This window comes from Bicyclus anynana, chromosome 2 (genome assembly GCF_947172395.1).
Source record: "Bicyclus anynana chromosome 2, ilBicAnyn1.1, whole genome shotgun sequence".
Taxonomy (NCBI): domain Eukaryota; kingdom Metazoa; phylum Arthropoda; class Insecta; order Lepidoptera; family Nymphalidae; genus Bicyclus; species Bicyclus anynana.
Window position 1 is genome coordinate 5,467,391 of NC_069084.1, and position 16,033 is coordinate 5,483,423.

The following is a 16,033-nucleotide window of genomic DNA, read 5'->3' on the forward strand; positions in this document are numbered from 1 at the left end:
ACAGATTAATCTTATCTTGGTCTTCAAATGTTCGTGGAGGTATAGAGAAGGTTTAAAAAATGAGAAAAATTAGAATTATTGCCGGGAAAACCATCAAAAACAACCCTTTTCTATTTCCTATACAAACGTTTAAGAGTTAAGGGGTAAGGTATGGTAGGGGTAGAGTAGTGTAGAGTAGGGATAGGGAAGAAGTGCACATAAGTCAAAGCGAAGCTTGACCGGGTCCACTAGTATATAAATAAATTGCTGTTCGTTAGTCTCGCTAAAACTCGAGAACGGCTGAACAGATTAATCTTATCTTGGTCTTCAAATGTTCGTGGAGGTATAGAGAAGGTTTAAAAAATGAGAAAAATTAGAATTATTGCCGGGAAAACCATCAAAAACAACCCTTTTCTATTTCCTATACAAACGTTTAAGAGTTAAGGGGTAAGGTATGGTAGGGGTAGAGTAGTGTAGAGTAGGGATAGGGAAGAAGTGCACATAAGTCAAAGCGAAGCTTGACCGGGTCCACTAGTTAATAAAATAAAAAGACAGGAAAGGCCTAATTAAATTAGAACTTAGAATGAATCTATATATATGAAAATTTTACTATTTATATTAAAATTTCATCTCAGATTTCATCATCATTTACCATCAGGTGGGATTGAAGTCAAGGGCTAACTTGTAAAGAATTAAAAAAAAAACAGACTGTTTTCCTAAAATATAAGGGCTAATAGCTATCATATATAATAGCTAATATCTAGTAGTGTATACAGTAGCAACTGGCGCTATGCATGAGTGCGTTAAACGGATGCATAATCAATGTTAAGGGATCTGAGATGGACATCTGCATGTATAACGTATGTATGATATTACTCGAATTGCGTGCAATTTGTGTTGTAATATCTGTGATTTGGTTGAATGGATCTGACAGATCCACTTTGGTGCAACTGTCCGTGTAGCTCGATAAGCGGTAGATCTAAGTCTTGATTTCTATATAGTGTTTAATTAAGAAAAAAGGTTTTACTAGTGGATGCCTATAAATTTCTCAATTATTTTTTATAATATAAATTTTGTATACTAAATGGGATAGAAAAACTAATATTTTATTTATTTGGTGGATTGAAGACAGGCAAAGATCGGCAACTATCCACCCCGTGAGATAGGCAAAGATCGGCGACTATCCACCCCGTGAGATTGGCAAAAATCGGCCACTATCCACTCCGTGAGATAAGCAAAGATTCGCGACTTTCCACCCCCCCACATGAGATAGGCAAAGATTGGCAACTATCCACTCCGTAAGATACGCAATAATCAGCGACTGTCCACCCCGTGAGATAGGCAAAAATCGGCGACTATCCACTTCGGGCTATATCACAATGCTGAAACTTTACAGAATTTATGTTATGTTTTCATTTCCCTGACTAGTGCGTTATACAATCATCAAAACATTTTTACAGAATAGCACTAAATGTATGTGAACTTCAAATTGTTATTACATCAAAACTAAACGAAAGCCCACGCTCGAGAGATGCGATCACCAAAGTATGTAATGATCTTCTACGAGGTCATGCTACGCCGTAGACAGTGCTCTAAGTTACGCCGTAGCCGTAGAATATGCCACAATATTATTACGTCGCATTGTGTGAGAATCCTTAACGTTATCCTATTAGTATTGCTAATCTATATTCACTAATACGATAGTAATAATACTTGTTGTAATTACTATCTTATATTATATCTATCTCCCTTATTCAACATAATCATGTGTACAAATCAGCAGATAGCTTGTTTTACGGGCCTTGCTTTGGTATAGTGTTGGGTTATTTTGGCTCTAGAATCTTTGGCCGAGTTGTCCAATTGGCTATGAGGTAAAGGTGTTTACCAGTCCTTAGAACTTCTAGACCTCACTTTTCGGGCTTAGAAGAAATTATATGGCCCTCATCGGTTTTCAAACGCGTCACCTGTCTTCGTCCAATAGACAGATTTCTCGCGAACACTTCGAGCCTTGATTATTCTTAGTTTTGTACTCCAACTCATTATACAAGAGGAAACAAGCCCGACCCAGGAGTCGAACCTATTACCTCATGATTCGAAATGAAATAGGCTAACCACTGAGTCAACCAGGCAGTATAGTGTTATAGATTTGTATATGTATTTCCATTTTTTTCTATTTATTTATTTTCAAATTATATACAAAATATATTAAGTGTACTAGCTCAGTAAGTAAGTGTATAAAATTTCATATTCCTCACATTATATTTTCAAATTGTGCACATGGCTTATCGGATACGTCAATACCATATCGAGGGTTTTATGATGCCACTTTATTACGAGATTTTGCTATCCTGTGAATATCAATCCGTATATATTTGACTATATTTTGCAAAAAGCCTGTATAATACAGGATTTTGAATGAACGTTTTTATTCAATACATCATTGAAGAGTATCGTATAAAAATATTGAAGATATAGGAGATTGACGATAATAAAAAAACACTTAAAAATATTTACTATGATTTATTTGTCAAAGTTTACCTTAAAACTATTTGTTACATATCCCTCCTCTGGTAAATCCTACATTATTTCCATATTTAAATTTTCCGTACAATTTTACCAGTTTTCCATTCGATGAGTGCAAAAACAATGTTACCATAAATTATAATATAATATTAAAAATTTACTATTTACACCGTATTTACAAATTATCTTACAATTTATCAAATAAATTATTTTTAAATAATTCTAATTATAAACCTCTAGCAAATTAACTACAATAAAACTTTGGTGCTATTTCGAACAGTGTTTAGTGTTTATAATATTATTATTGTTAACATAGAAAGTACGAGTATTTACAGAAAATTCAGTTACATACTTTTAATAATTTTGTGTAAAATATTGCTTTAAAAATTTAGTTTTATTGTTTGTGAATAGGTCCATAATTTTAACATTTTTTTCACAGTACATAATAAGAATATTTTTAATATTTAACACGTGCGAATATAAAATAATTCATATTCGTAAATCACTAAATTTGTTCAGTCGGGCGTGAATAATCTTTTTAACATAAAAATGGAACCGTACCGTTCAAAGACGTATTTCAGTTATTTTGATTTTAACACAAATAACCAACATTAAAAAAAGTCATATAGTCAAATCGAAAACCTCCTACTTTTTTTAAAGTCGGTTAATTATCAAATTATTAGAATTCAACACACCGAATTCAGCAAATCATTAACTAGATGCCAGCGAATAACGATTAATACAATTATGTAGTCGCGATTGATTTATTTACACTCAATCGCAAAGGAAATTCGATTTTGTTCGGTAGAAGAGTATTTAGGTCGATTAAGGGGAATATTTTGATGGAGTTCACCTCAGGTAGTGCTGCTAAAAGCCCGACACTACCTTGACGAAAGTCCATGAGGATTTTCCCCCACAAAAAAAAATATGGGGAATCAGTAGGCTGCTGCGAATAAAGATTTTTTTTTTTTATTATGCCCTTTTATCCTGTCTTTTTGTGTAATCTACTCGTTCGATTCCGGGTATACTCATATACGATCGACACTCATACTTTTCTATCTGAATCGAAAATAAACGGTGTCCGATTCTTTGCAAGCTGTCCACAGCTATAGGTCTTCTCGTCTATTCGTCAGCTGGTTTCCAACCAATGGGTTAGCCTAATACCATAAACCCAATCGAAAAAAAAAGCCACTTGTGTACCTAGTGCGAGTTTTCAATATTTTCATACTGTTACTATCGCGTTGACGTAAAAGCGAATTTATATGGAATTGAAACAGTTGTGCAGTAGTGCCACTAGATGGCGCTGTTCCAATTCCTTAGAAATTCGCGTTCACGTTAACACGATAGTGAAGTATCAAACTGCCACTAGGCCCTCGGATGTTGCGTTGACAGGTTTGGTGAAATTAATGAAAGTTCAATCAAGTAAAAACTTTCACTAAACGCCTGAGTTAGATACCAGTTCAACAAACTCAAATATCAAATTAATAAGTATAAATTTATCTTAATAAATGCTACGTGTAAAACGTCTTTGGAATTTATCTTTTTTGCTAAATTGTAAAGGGAAAAAGGAAACGGATTATGTTTACCATCCTATCAAGTATCTCATTATTTTTCGTATTCTTCTTATGTTTTTATAAACAAGTATTTCGAACACATTGTTGGAGTAAAAAAATATAATTTGGTAATGCTTTCATAATGGGTATATTTGTAGCAGTAAATAAATATTTGCTCAATGTTTTGAATTCTAAGTAGTTATTGTTACAATTTAAAATGCATTGAGAAATAACTAATGTTTTTTTTTACAATAAAATAAAATTTTTTAAAATATAATACTCTTACACGCAGTTTCTTATGCGTTTCTCTTGTAGGCGATATTTCGCTTTCCTGCTTGGATCAGCAAAATAATTTTACTATTAGTAAGTTTGCTCATTTTTTATACTATATTTAAAGATAAATAGATATAGTAGAAAGACAGGTGCCATCGGTCAACGGTAAAGTCGTTATATACCTATAGACGTTATAGATACGATATATTTAATGTAAATAAATAAATAGTGGAAACGCGCCCCTAATCCATTATCTTATATAGTATCGTCATTTAGTCTCATGTTACATGTAATCAAACTTGAGCTAAGGCTCAGAATTATATAAGGCCAGAATTTTCACAGAGCTCAAAATTGAAGTTGCAAGCTACGAATAAGCAATTGCGTCAGTGTTATAGTCAGTTGTAACAAAAAAAACAGGCTTCAAAGTATGTTACGAGTACTTGTTGTTTAAACTGTACCGCTAATTGCCATTGTTTTCATTTTCTTTTTTTTTTTCTTTGTCAGCAAAGTCGTTTATCAAAATTTACATAAGACCAATTAGATGGTACAACCTTTGAAATTCAAAACATTAATTGATATCGAACTACATCTCTTTGATACCGCATTCATTTGCTGAGAATCGTTTCTACTGAATAACATCCTACTTTTAGATAAAAATAAGTAGAGACTTTCTATTTCCGGAAGAGGATGTGGATGCAGTAGTTCGGCTTAGTCAAGTGTTAAGGCTAGTTGCATACACATTGTGTGTATCTAGCCACGGCCGAAGCCTCCCACCAGCCAAAGCAATTATTCTTCGAGATCGGGAATGATTCCCGCAAGATTTGTGAAAAACTGAATTTCATGCGTACGAAGTCACGGGCGTCTATTACTAAAAATTTATATTCAACGTATTCCTGCTGTGTTGTCTGTACAAACTCAAAGGCTGTTAATTTACTACTACATACAGGGTGATTTGGTCTTTAGTGTGGATATTTTCGTGATTCTGTATCATTCATAGAACATAAATCTACCAACAATTCGGTACATTTTATAAAATATTTTTTTTTCAATTTATGACTCAAAAATAACAAAATAATGGACACATTATTACCAAACAAACTATGCAACTGCTGGCGGCACTTCCTGACGTTCTTTAATCATAAAATAGGTAGATAGGTATCAAACGAAAATATAATAAACGCACAAAGGTCAATGGCCCTCGGCGCGGGCGCTCGCTAACCTACCAACTGATTTTGTTGTTACCTATTACCTAGTACGGCGATAGGGTGACACTCAAATTCTGTTTAAATTAAATAACTTTAGTTAATGATAACTTTGTTATTTTCGTGTTAAAAAAAAAACAAAGAAAAAATACGTGATAATTAAATTTTGTTTATGTACAAAATATAAAAAAATCCGTAATAAAAAAAAATATTCTTCCTGTTGGCTGTCTTCCGGAAGTAGAATAACTAGGTTAGGTAATTGTAGAAAAAAATAGAGGAAAAATTATATACACAATTTTGATTCTAACTTATTATTATACTCAGTCTGATAAGATACGATAAAAGTAAAGAAAAATCTTTTAAAATCTATATCTATTTCGACTGATACTATGTATTAACTTATTACTTACTATTATAATAATATGAATTCATTTTAATATTTATAAAATTATTTCATTTCGATGAAATAAATTTGCTATTTGTAATATTTATTTATTGACAATTTGTTCTTAAAATCTGTTACGTTAGAGCCGCACTTGATAAATGGTAAAAAATGTTTATTGTGTGGTGGTGTTTATCCAAATATATTTATACATTTTTATTCTTATAATTATTCATAGACACAGAAATCATAAGGTACTGGTACATTGACCAAAAAAAAAAATATTTTTTTCGAATTTATTCCACTTTGAGCCTTATCACAACTACGAGTATTCTTTGCAACTTAAGTTCAATATGTTAAATTAAAAATTAAATTAATAATAATTAAAGGTATTAATTACCTTGTAAATAAATATAAAATCAGACTTGACGGGTAAAATGTAACCTAGCTTTGGAAAATTATTTCATTTTAATAAATCCTTGTCGTTCACTCTCAAAAACATACCAATCACAAAAATGCACAACTATGATATTTTATTACAAACATATAAAACAGTTTAGGCAAAACCAGCTAGCTGTTTCGCTAAAACAAAAATGGCTTTTGATTTCATTCCAAGTGCGGCTCTGGTAGTATTTTTCTATACAAAGTGGATTTTTTTTTATACAATTTAACGTCGATTCAATGCAAAACGTTTTATGTTAAAAAGACGCCTTTTTGTTTTATTCGTACAAAAGTGTGCCAACTGTTTTTTCCACCAGCGCTGTCACATTTTTATCGGAATCGTCATAAGTTTATAACAAAGTAACGGACTTCATAACCGCATAATAATATTTTTATTCACTAATAATAACTAAATATATTAAACAAGTTGTGCTATCGCTTTTACAGTCTACAACGTATTGAGAATAATGGAAAATCATCATAAATTTGTAGTAATTCAATTAAAATGTAATTTTGGAAGTATAGGCAAATAAGTTGTATAGAACGAAATTTCTTATTTTTTACCATGAAACGTTTAGCTTCAACCGTGACGGTTAGACCGAGAGCTTGCGATAGTTAGACATGCCTCATTTTATGAAGGTTTATAAGCACAAACTCCTACCATAGGTAAATATAACTCGTGCGTATTAACCTGACTACAAAATACAGCCAAACAAACTCAGTACAAACATCATTAGAGCCAGGTGTCACGTTAACCCGCACGAGCCAATTATAGACATTGGTAGCTTTATAAGGTAGACAGACCTCAACCTTAATTTGCCTCAGCATAATATGACAAATCATCACTGCGATCTAAGTGATTGCTGACTGTGGCTTCCAATCACTTGGTTTTGCCGTCACATATACACTAATAAAGATCAAACTTTAAGAGTCTCTAGCAAAGGTTTGGGTAGATCCGACAGGTTAGATATTTACCTCGTGGCCGTTTACCTTCAACATTCATTCATTCATTCATAAAACACCGTCCAAATGATTAACGACTGTACTCGATGGTAAAACATTGTTTACCGAAAGATGACTCACCAAGATGGTCACGATCCTCAATCATGAGGGACCGACTGGAGAGAGATAGCAAAGGGTTGATACGAAGTTAAGGGTTTGGTGGATTTTATACTTGGATGATGAAGATGTGGACCCTTAAAAATCATACTTACCTATGGTAGGAGCACAGGGTGACGGACCTTCAGCATTCATAATATGACATTCAGAACATAGGTTGAAAATAAATATAAACATACATATGAGATATATCTGACCATTGCAGGCTAACATTGTAGTATCTATATAATTTACAATTGTTCATGTCTACTCTGTTAAGATAACTTGTGTAACTTTCATCTGAAGCCGTCCACAGTGTTGGTGTACAGAGTAGCGAGCGTGCAGTACAGAGAGATGAGGAGGTTGACCGACAGCGCGCAGGGAGATGCTGTGTTCGCGTTGCCGTGCTGCATTGCGGCAGGATGTTCGCCTGCAAATAATTTATAATTAATACACACACACACAAACTTTCGCCTTTATAACACTAGTGTGATAATAAATAATCGCCTTTATAATATTATCCTATTCTACATTAACGATAGTTTCAATGGGGATGATGACAAGGTTTGAATATATTGATTTTTATGATACATTCGGATTAATAAGGTCCAAATCTATTAAAAATCTTTTATCGTAATTAGATGAAAATTCATACAGTTTTAGCTTCCTTATATTAAATGTGATATTTTTTAATATGTGAACTATAAACATACAAGCACAAATAACAAAGATATTAGTAATTTTGTTTGAACGCCCATACAAATCTAACGATCGTTATGTACCTACGACGTCATTAATTCGTATCATTTTGTATGGGGCGTTTTTCAGGGATCCGCGGCAGCGCCTCAAATCTGACCCTTTAATCCCTGTAGCTCCAAAAGTAATGATCGCAGATACCCTGTTACTTTAGCAAAATTGCTTTACTATTAGCATACTCTTAATTTATGTACAATTTAAAAAAACTGTCATTATACCTATTACAAAAGACAATCAAATTAAGTAAATTAAAGATTCATTTTCATTTAAATGCTAAGTCGGCAATTATGTAGCAGTTCGTAATAATGAAACCCAAGTTACTTTAATGACCTAATCTTCATTTAGTATTTAAATAGAATAAAATAAACTTCGCTCATCACGGCCAATTTAGTGAAACTTTGCTAAAGGCTAATCATTCACCAGGGCCCAGTAATTAACTTTTTTTTAATTAGGTAAACTTGGGAAAGGCTAAGGATAAAATGTACCTATCCTAAAAATACTTGCTTTAATAATTAAATCTTTTTTTAATTTAATCTTTATCTTCATCGTCATTCATTAAACATCAAAAATTAAACCGACTTCAAAATCACTAAAAACAAAATAATAACATCGTATGTGCTACCTTCTGATCGCTTTGAAGGCGGTGCCAACACAGTGATGATTAACTTACAGATTTTGAAGTCGGTTTAATTTTTTTGTTAAAAAGGTTTTATGTACTGAGTATTTCTAATAAACATTTCCTATTTATAATTCTGATTCTTAACTTTAGAATTTAAGGAATGAATGAATGATTTTGCACATATTTCTGCAGTAGGTATACCTACGTCGGTACGTACCTATGCGTTTTGCTATGTCGTTGGTTAGTCACCAATGATATTAAAAACTGTAGCCGAAATATTCATATCAGTGGAAAATAATTTTAGACATAGATAAATCTAATGAATAACTTTTTTGTCTTGTTTCAACCAAAACACGTTATTTTCAAAACTATTCTTCCACCCTCACTAAGCTTACGAAACTACGTTATCACATAAACCCATAATATTCCATAGCCGAAATCCGTTTTCCCATAATATCCTTACTATAAAACTTTTCTCTGTTTCTCCCTGAAGAACGTAAGTAGATTTACAAAGTCCGGGTTCCGAAGCGACTTTTCGAGTACGTACTCGAAGGTAACTTTTCTGTACATATTTATCATGCCTACTTACAATACGTATTGGCGTCTTTCAAGACGCGGCGAAAGTAGATTTATTTCACAAAAAAACTTCTTTACCGTAAAGAAAAAGTTAGAGATACAAATACATTTTTCACCTCTCTAACTCAAAAATGATGTGTTTGCTCTACGGAACCAGTGAAGAAAAGTCGTGTTTGCTCACTCAGTGAAATAGAAATATTCGACTGTTTTTGTTTTTGTCCATAGATAAGCGCTATAAATTTCAATATCAAGTTATTTGAAAAAGGCATAAAGGAGGTCGTTACTAAAAACACGAGAATGTTATTAAATTAAAAATAAATAAAAGTTCAATCCCGGTTTTAATTAATGTAATTAATAAGAATTTATTTATAATAATAATAATTTAAAGGGAATGGATGTTTGTTTTTTTTTTTTATTTGTTCCAGCAGTTTGGCAAAGATGTGTTACCATTCTGCAGCCTGGGTAGACCTCACACCGAATATTTTGAATTAAGAACATTATGGAACGCGGGTTCCAGAATTCCTTGTTGTTGTTGTTTGTGTAATTAATTTGTTTCAAAAATTTCCCTACTTTTCTTGTTGTACCTATGCATTTATTTTGTTTACTACCTCTCCCACTGCCAAGGGTCACTGGCACAATCTCTTATAGAGATAAGTGTTTCCTTGTCCACTGATTTTTACTTTTGTGTGTGACTAATATTGGTACTAAATAAAAAAAATAGTACCGTTTATAACGTGAACATTGACGGAGGCTGCCTCGGCCATGGTGGGCACGCAGCTGTAGTTCCCGCTGTCAGTCGGCAGCAGCTTGTCGATAGTTAATCGTGACGTAAGCTGCTCCGTCCATTCTGTTTTCAAGCGGACTCTCGGCTCCTCCACTATTTCGTTCGCCTCCACTTCCTTATATTCTATTAATTTTGATCCTGTAAAAAATTGTTAGAGTCAAATTTTGTTGCTTTTTTAAAAGAAGAAATGGAAATGGACTTAGTAGTATGTAATATGAAGTTCAAAAGGTAATCAATCAATTTCATCCAGATTTGCAACATGCACTTTACAGCCTTATCAGCCGATGGACATCCACTGCAGGACATAGGCCTTTTGTAGGGACTTCCAAACATCACGATACTGAGCCGCCTGCATCATGCGAATTCCTGCGACTCGCTTGATGTCGTTATTCCACCTGGTGGGAGGTCGGCCAACACTGCGCTTACTAGTGCGGGGTCGCCATTCCAGCACTTTGGGAGCCCAACTTCTATCGGCTCTTCGAACTATGTGCCCCGCCCATTGCCACTTCAGCTTCGCAACTTGTTGAGCTATGTCGGTGACTTTGGTTTTTCTGCGGATCTCCTCATTTCTGATTCGATCACGCAGACATACAGAGGGTATATGGAGCTTAAACCCACTAAGCTCCAATGGATTGGTGGGATTATGATTTTTTTTATTCTTTACAAGTTAGCCTTTGACTACAATCTCACCTGATGGTAAGTGATGATGCAATCAAGATGGAACCGGGCTAACTTGTTAGGAGGACGATGAAAGTCCACACCCCTTTCGGTTTCTACAAGACATCGTACTGGAATGCTTAGCGGTACGTCTTTGCCAATAGGGTGGTAACTAGCTACGGCTAAAGCCTCCAACCGGCCAGATCTAGACCAATTGAGAACACCTCAATCGGCCCAGCTGCAGGTTGAACCCAGGATCTCCGTCTCCAAAAATATAAAGATAATGTTTGATTTTCGTAACGACTCAGAAATCAGATAATCGGGACCGAGTTTAGCACTCCCGGTTGAGAATATTCTTAGGAGAAAGAAATAAAGCCTGAACGAGGAATTGAATTCAAGACCTCGTGATTTGAAGTCACAAAACTGGACAAACGTGGTAGGTAGTCATTCTTATTATACGCTATTTAGGAACAGTACACTATCAAATGTTACAAGCCTCTAGAAATCCAACAAATAGTCCAGCCAATAGTCCTTCTACCAATAGCAACTCATTATTAAATAGTCAGGAAAAGGAGACAAAATTCGAACGAAATCATTAAATAATTCAGGCACTTATCTCCTCCGTAGCGTAAACTATTTGACGGTCGGAAATAACTTATTTCGAGCGTCAAATTACGTTTTATACGACAGGTTCAATACAAAATAAATTGTATTTATATTTCATCACAATTTAATATACAAAATGTTTTGCAGATTTACTATTTATTTTCAACACCAATAATTATATTATTATAAATACAAAAGAGATTTTTTTACGCTTTCACCTCAACTACTTAACAGATTATAATAGTACACGATTCGCCATAAGTATTATATACTCTCATCTGTTATTTAATTGGGATAAGAAATATTTTATGCTTAATTTAACTGTATTCGGTTGCCTTTGGTCAAGTTCATGGTTTTTGTATGAAAAATGTGTTTGGTCGCAATTTTTTTTTTACATTATTTATCATTTATTTTATAGCACTAATGTATAACATAAGGCAAATATTCATAATGCCGGATCTTAAAGCATGTAATTTTTCATATACATACACGGTATACAAAAAAAAATAGTTTAAGTGTCTTTTATAAATCAAATACTATTCTCGAAGAAAAATAAAAATTAGTATACTTGAGCGATATCGCAGGCTATAAGAAATTCTAAAAAATTAAAACTGTAGGATTCCATAATTAAATGATAAAATATAAAATAAACTCTATAAATCCTTGTTTAGTTGAGACCAACATCTTAGCATTCCATGGATTCACCGTGCGGGTCCATCGCGTGGTAGAGAGAAAAACTCCGAGGAGAGTCCTAAACTTGTGACTACAGGATGTAGGGTTAAGGAATTCCTTGACGATCGATCAACACTCCCCGTTCTCTGCTCGTGTTGTTCTTCCTGCCTAGCCAAATACTTGTTAATATACGTATGAGATAGCCGTGATAGCCCAGTGGATATGACCTCTGCCTCCGATTCCGGAGGGTGTGGGTTCGAATCCGATCCGGGGCATGCACCTCCAACTTTTCAGTTGTGTGCATTTTAAGAAATTAAATATCACGTGTCTCAATCGGTGAAGGAAACCATCGTGAGGAAACCTGCATACCAGAGAATTATCTTAATTCTCTACGTGTGTGAAGTCTGCCAATACGCATTGGGCCAGCGTGGTGGACTATTGGCCTAACCCCTCTCATTCTGAGAGGAGACTTGAGCTCTGCAGTGAGCCGAATATGGTTTGATATGGACGTATACGTATGAGACAAATATATTTAATTAATTAACCAAATTAAACAGTTATTGTTTCAATTCATAATACCAATATTGAGTCTATATTCAAACAGTTTTATGATCTGACAGCTATAACAATTGTTTTGTTCGTTAGTGCAAACTCATTCATAAACCGAGCAGTTTAAATGCACTTAACCACCACGATTGTAATGGGAAAGTTATCGAATCGGAAATATGGCAGACAATTGAAAAATTGTTCGGTCTGGCTAAAGTGTAATAGAGAACGGATAAAGGCATAACAACCAGAACCGGTGCAGTTTTAACGTTCAGAGTAATAAATAGGCAATATGCCAGATGATACTCGTTTTGGTACGATTAATTAATCCCTTTTCTTAAATTGATGATGGCAATTGAAATTGTGTTTCTTGTAAATGAAATCTGTGTACGAAGTTATAGATACGTATTGTAATATGATTGTTTATATAAAGTGACCAGAAATGTAAAAAAAAAAACGTACTTTGCGGGCGTCGCAAGTATTAGTTCGCAAGTATAAGTTTAAACTAATATTATAAACGCGAAAATTTGTATGGATGTTTGGATGTATGTTTGGATGTTTGTTACTCTTTAACGCCGCTACTACTGAAGCGATTTGGCTAAAATTTGGAATGGAAATGGATTTTACTCTGGATTAACACATAGGCTACTTTTTATCCCGAAAAAATCCATGGTTTTCCGAGATTTGTGAAAACTGATGATTTTAATGATATGAATGTTTGTTACTCTTTCACGCCTCGACTACTTAACCGAATAAGCTGAATTGGTATTGAGATATATTATAACATGGATTAACACATCGTCTACTTTTTATCCCGGAAAAATCCATACTTCCCGAGGGATTTGTGAAAAACTAAATTCTAAGCGGACGAAGTCGTGGGCGTCCGCTAGTTATTCCATAATATTTTCTGTATATTAGCATTCTTAGTATGCTAATTGAAGCACTTAGTCTTTCCGCAACATCGTGAGGTTATGTATGGCTATTAAATGATTACATAGAAAATAGAAAACAAAAACATATGAATTATATTCATTTTTCATTTAACAATTTTTAAAATAATTGCCTAATTCGTCCATCGGTATGCGTCCTTTGTGACTTTGGATTATGAGTATCTGGGTTTGAGGCTATGAAATGTTGTATAAAAACCTACACTTAGGAACTTTGTAGTGTTACACCTCGCGTCTGGAAAATCAGGTTAAGCCGTCGAACCTTGTCGTTATGTTTAACATCTGATATTGATAATCAAATTATATAACCATACGCCCGTCAGCCCATATTGGAGCAATATCTAAGCTGTCATTGATTTAGTTATCATTATTATCCTATTTTCACGGCCCACTACAGAGCCTCCCTCCTGGAGGAGAGGGAATATGGAGCATAGATCCACCACGCTGCTCCAACGTGGTTTAGTGGGGTAATTCGTTCAGTATCTATATTTATTGAAGATATAATCTATATAAATATTATGAATGCGAAAGTAAGTCTGTCTGTCTGTTACCTTTTCACAGCTAAACGGCTGAACCGATCAAGATGAATTTTAGTGTAGTAGTAAATGGGAACTTGGTGCATAACATAGAATACTTTTCGACCCTAAAGTTAAAATAGAAGGGGGTAAAATAGGGGTTAAAAGTGTGTAGGTAAATCCTTTATTTTAAGAGTTACAGTTTTTAAAATTTGTTCTTAAATCATAAAACTATACAAAATATAATGATTCAAGAATTTTTATAATTCAACCCCTAAAGTGGTGAAATAGGGGTTGAAAGTTTACATTGATTTCCACTTAGACGAAGTCGCAGGCATCCGCTAGAATAAAAATAAAAAGAGAATTAAACCGTAACGAACAGTAATTATAGTACAATGTTATTACATTGACTTCCACTCGGACGAAGTCGCGGGCTAGTTAGTTAGTTAGGTTTAAGATAAAAACAGAATTAAACCGTAACAAACAGTAATTATAGTACAAAGTTTTCGGTATGAAAAAAAATCAACGAACAAAAGAACCAAAAAAATCAGTAATTATTAAAATTAAAATAAAACTGTTATCCATCTTTAACAACATAAGTAAGGAATGGCACTCTGCCAGAAAACGAGTGTTCGTATAAAATTAATGACCAAAAAGAAACTGTAATATAAAAGGTTTAAAATAGATTATGGTAGTTCGAAATTGGATTGCCGCAATCAAATGATTTTAAAGGGTTACGTGCCAGGGAAAAAGATTTCCTAAAACAGAAAGTGGGCCGAAGCAATTAGTGCACATTATTTTTTTGATAAAAAAGTTATTCGGTACAGATAATTGGAACCGTTTGGTAGGCAATGGTAATGGAGTTATCTTTTTATTACTCAACGTTCTGTAATCTCGCTAACGAAAGAGAAATATAATATTTTTATACCTCCAAAATTCACGCACGAAGAGCCGTGATAGCCCAGTGGATATGACCTCTCTCCGACTCCGGAGGGTGTGGGTTCAAATCCAGTCCGAGGCATGCACCTCCAACTTTTCAGTTGTGTGCATTTTAAGAAATTAAATATCACGTGTCTCAATCGGTGAAGGAAAACATCGTGAGGAAACCTGCATACCAGAGAATTATCTTAATTCTCAGCGTGTGTGAAGTCTGCCAATCCGCATTGGGCCAGCGTGGTGGACTATTGGCCTAACCCCTCTCATTCTGAGAGGAGACTCGAGCTCAGCAGTGAGCCGAATATGGGTTGATGACGACGACGACGACGAAAATTCACGAAAATTGGGAATATAAATAAGTATTTTTATAAAATACGTTTATAGCAAATTCAACCTGCTTTTTAATTCATTAGTCTATAGTCTCTAAAGTTATATGTAGGTTTTACCCGGTTTAAATATTTTTTTTGTTGTTATTTGAAATATTTTTCCATTCCGCGGTTTGTTTGTTTCCAAAGAAAAATTTTAATATAATTATAGTAAAAATCACACTAGATTTTTACTATAATAATTGTTTCAAAAAAAAATAATTGAGTTTAGATTACTAGAATTTAGATTCAAAATTCATTTGATGATGCAATTAATTATTACTAATTTTATAGTAGGCTGAATTCTCAGCTCAGATTTGAAGAGTTAGAGGTATAACACCCCCGAGCTTCCCTTCTATTAAAGAGGGAAGGTCTGACCTCGTGTGTCGTTAATAAGGTGACGATGATGATGCAAGTCAGAGTTCTTTGAATGTATTGTATAAAAAAAATCTATTATTATAAAGATGTAAAAATTGCGAGTTTCTTAGGGGTTATCTCTGGATCTACTTTTTGAACCGATTTTGAAAATTCTTTTACTAATAGAAAGCCACATTATGAGTATTATAAGCTATTTTTATCCCCATATTTATTACAAACGGGAAT

General features: G+C 33.9%; 1 protein-coding gene across 2 annotated transcripts in view; it reads right to left on the reverse strand.

The window, feature by feature from the left end:
• Positions 1-2,490: 2,490 nt before the first annotated feature.
• The window catches only part of LOC112045376 (zwei Ig domain protein zig-8-like), an 80,074-nt gene continuing 66,531 nt past the window's right edge, over positions 2,491-16,033 (reverse strand). For both annotated transcript variants that reach the window (XM_052887612.1, XM_052887610.1), the window contains exons 6-7: positions 10,127-10,324; positions 2,491-7,881 (exon numbers count right to left, since the gene is read on the reverse strand). In XM_052887612.1, coding sequence (XP_052743572.1) covers positions 7,748-7,881; positions 10,127-10,324 — 332 coding nt within the window. In that variant the 3' untranslated portion in view covers positions 2,491-7,747. The remainder of the gene's footprint in view (positions 7,882-10,126; positions 10,325-16,033) is intronic.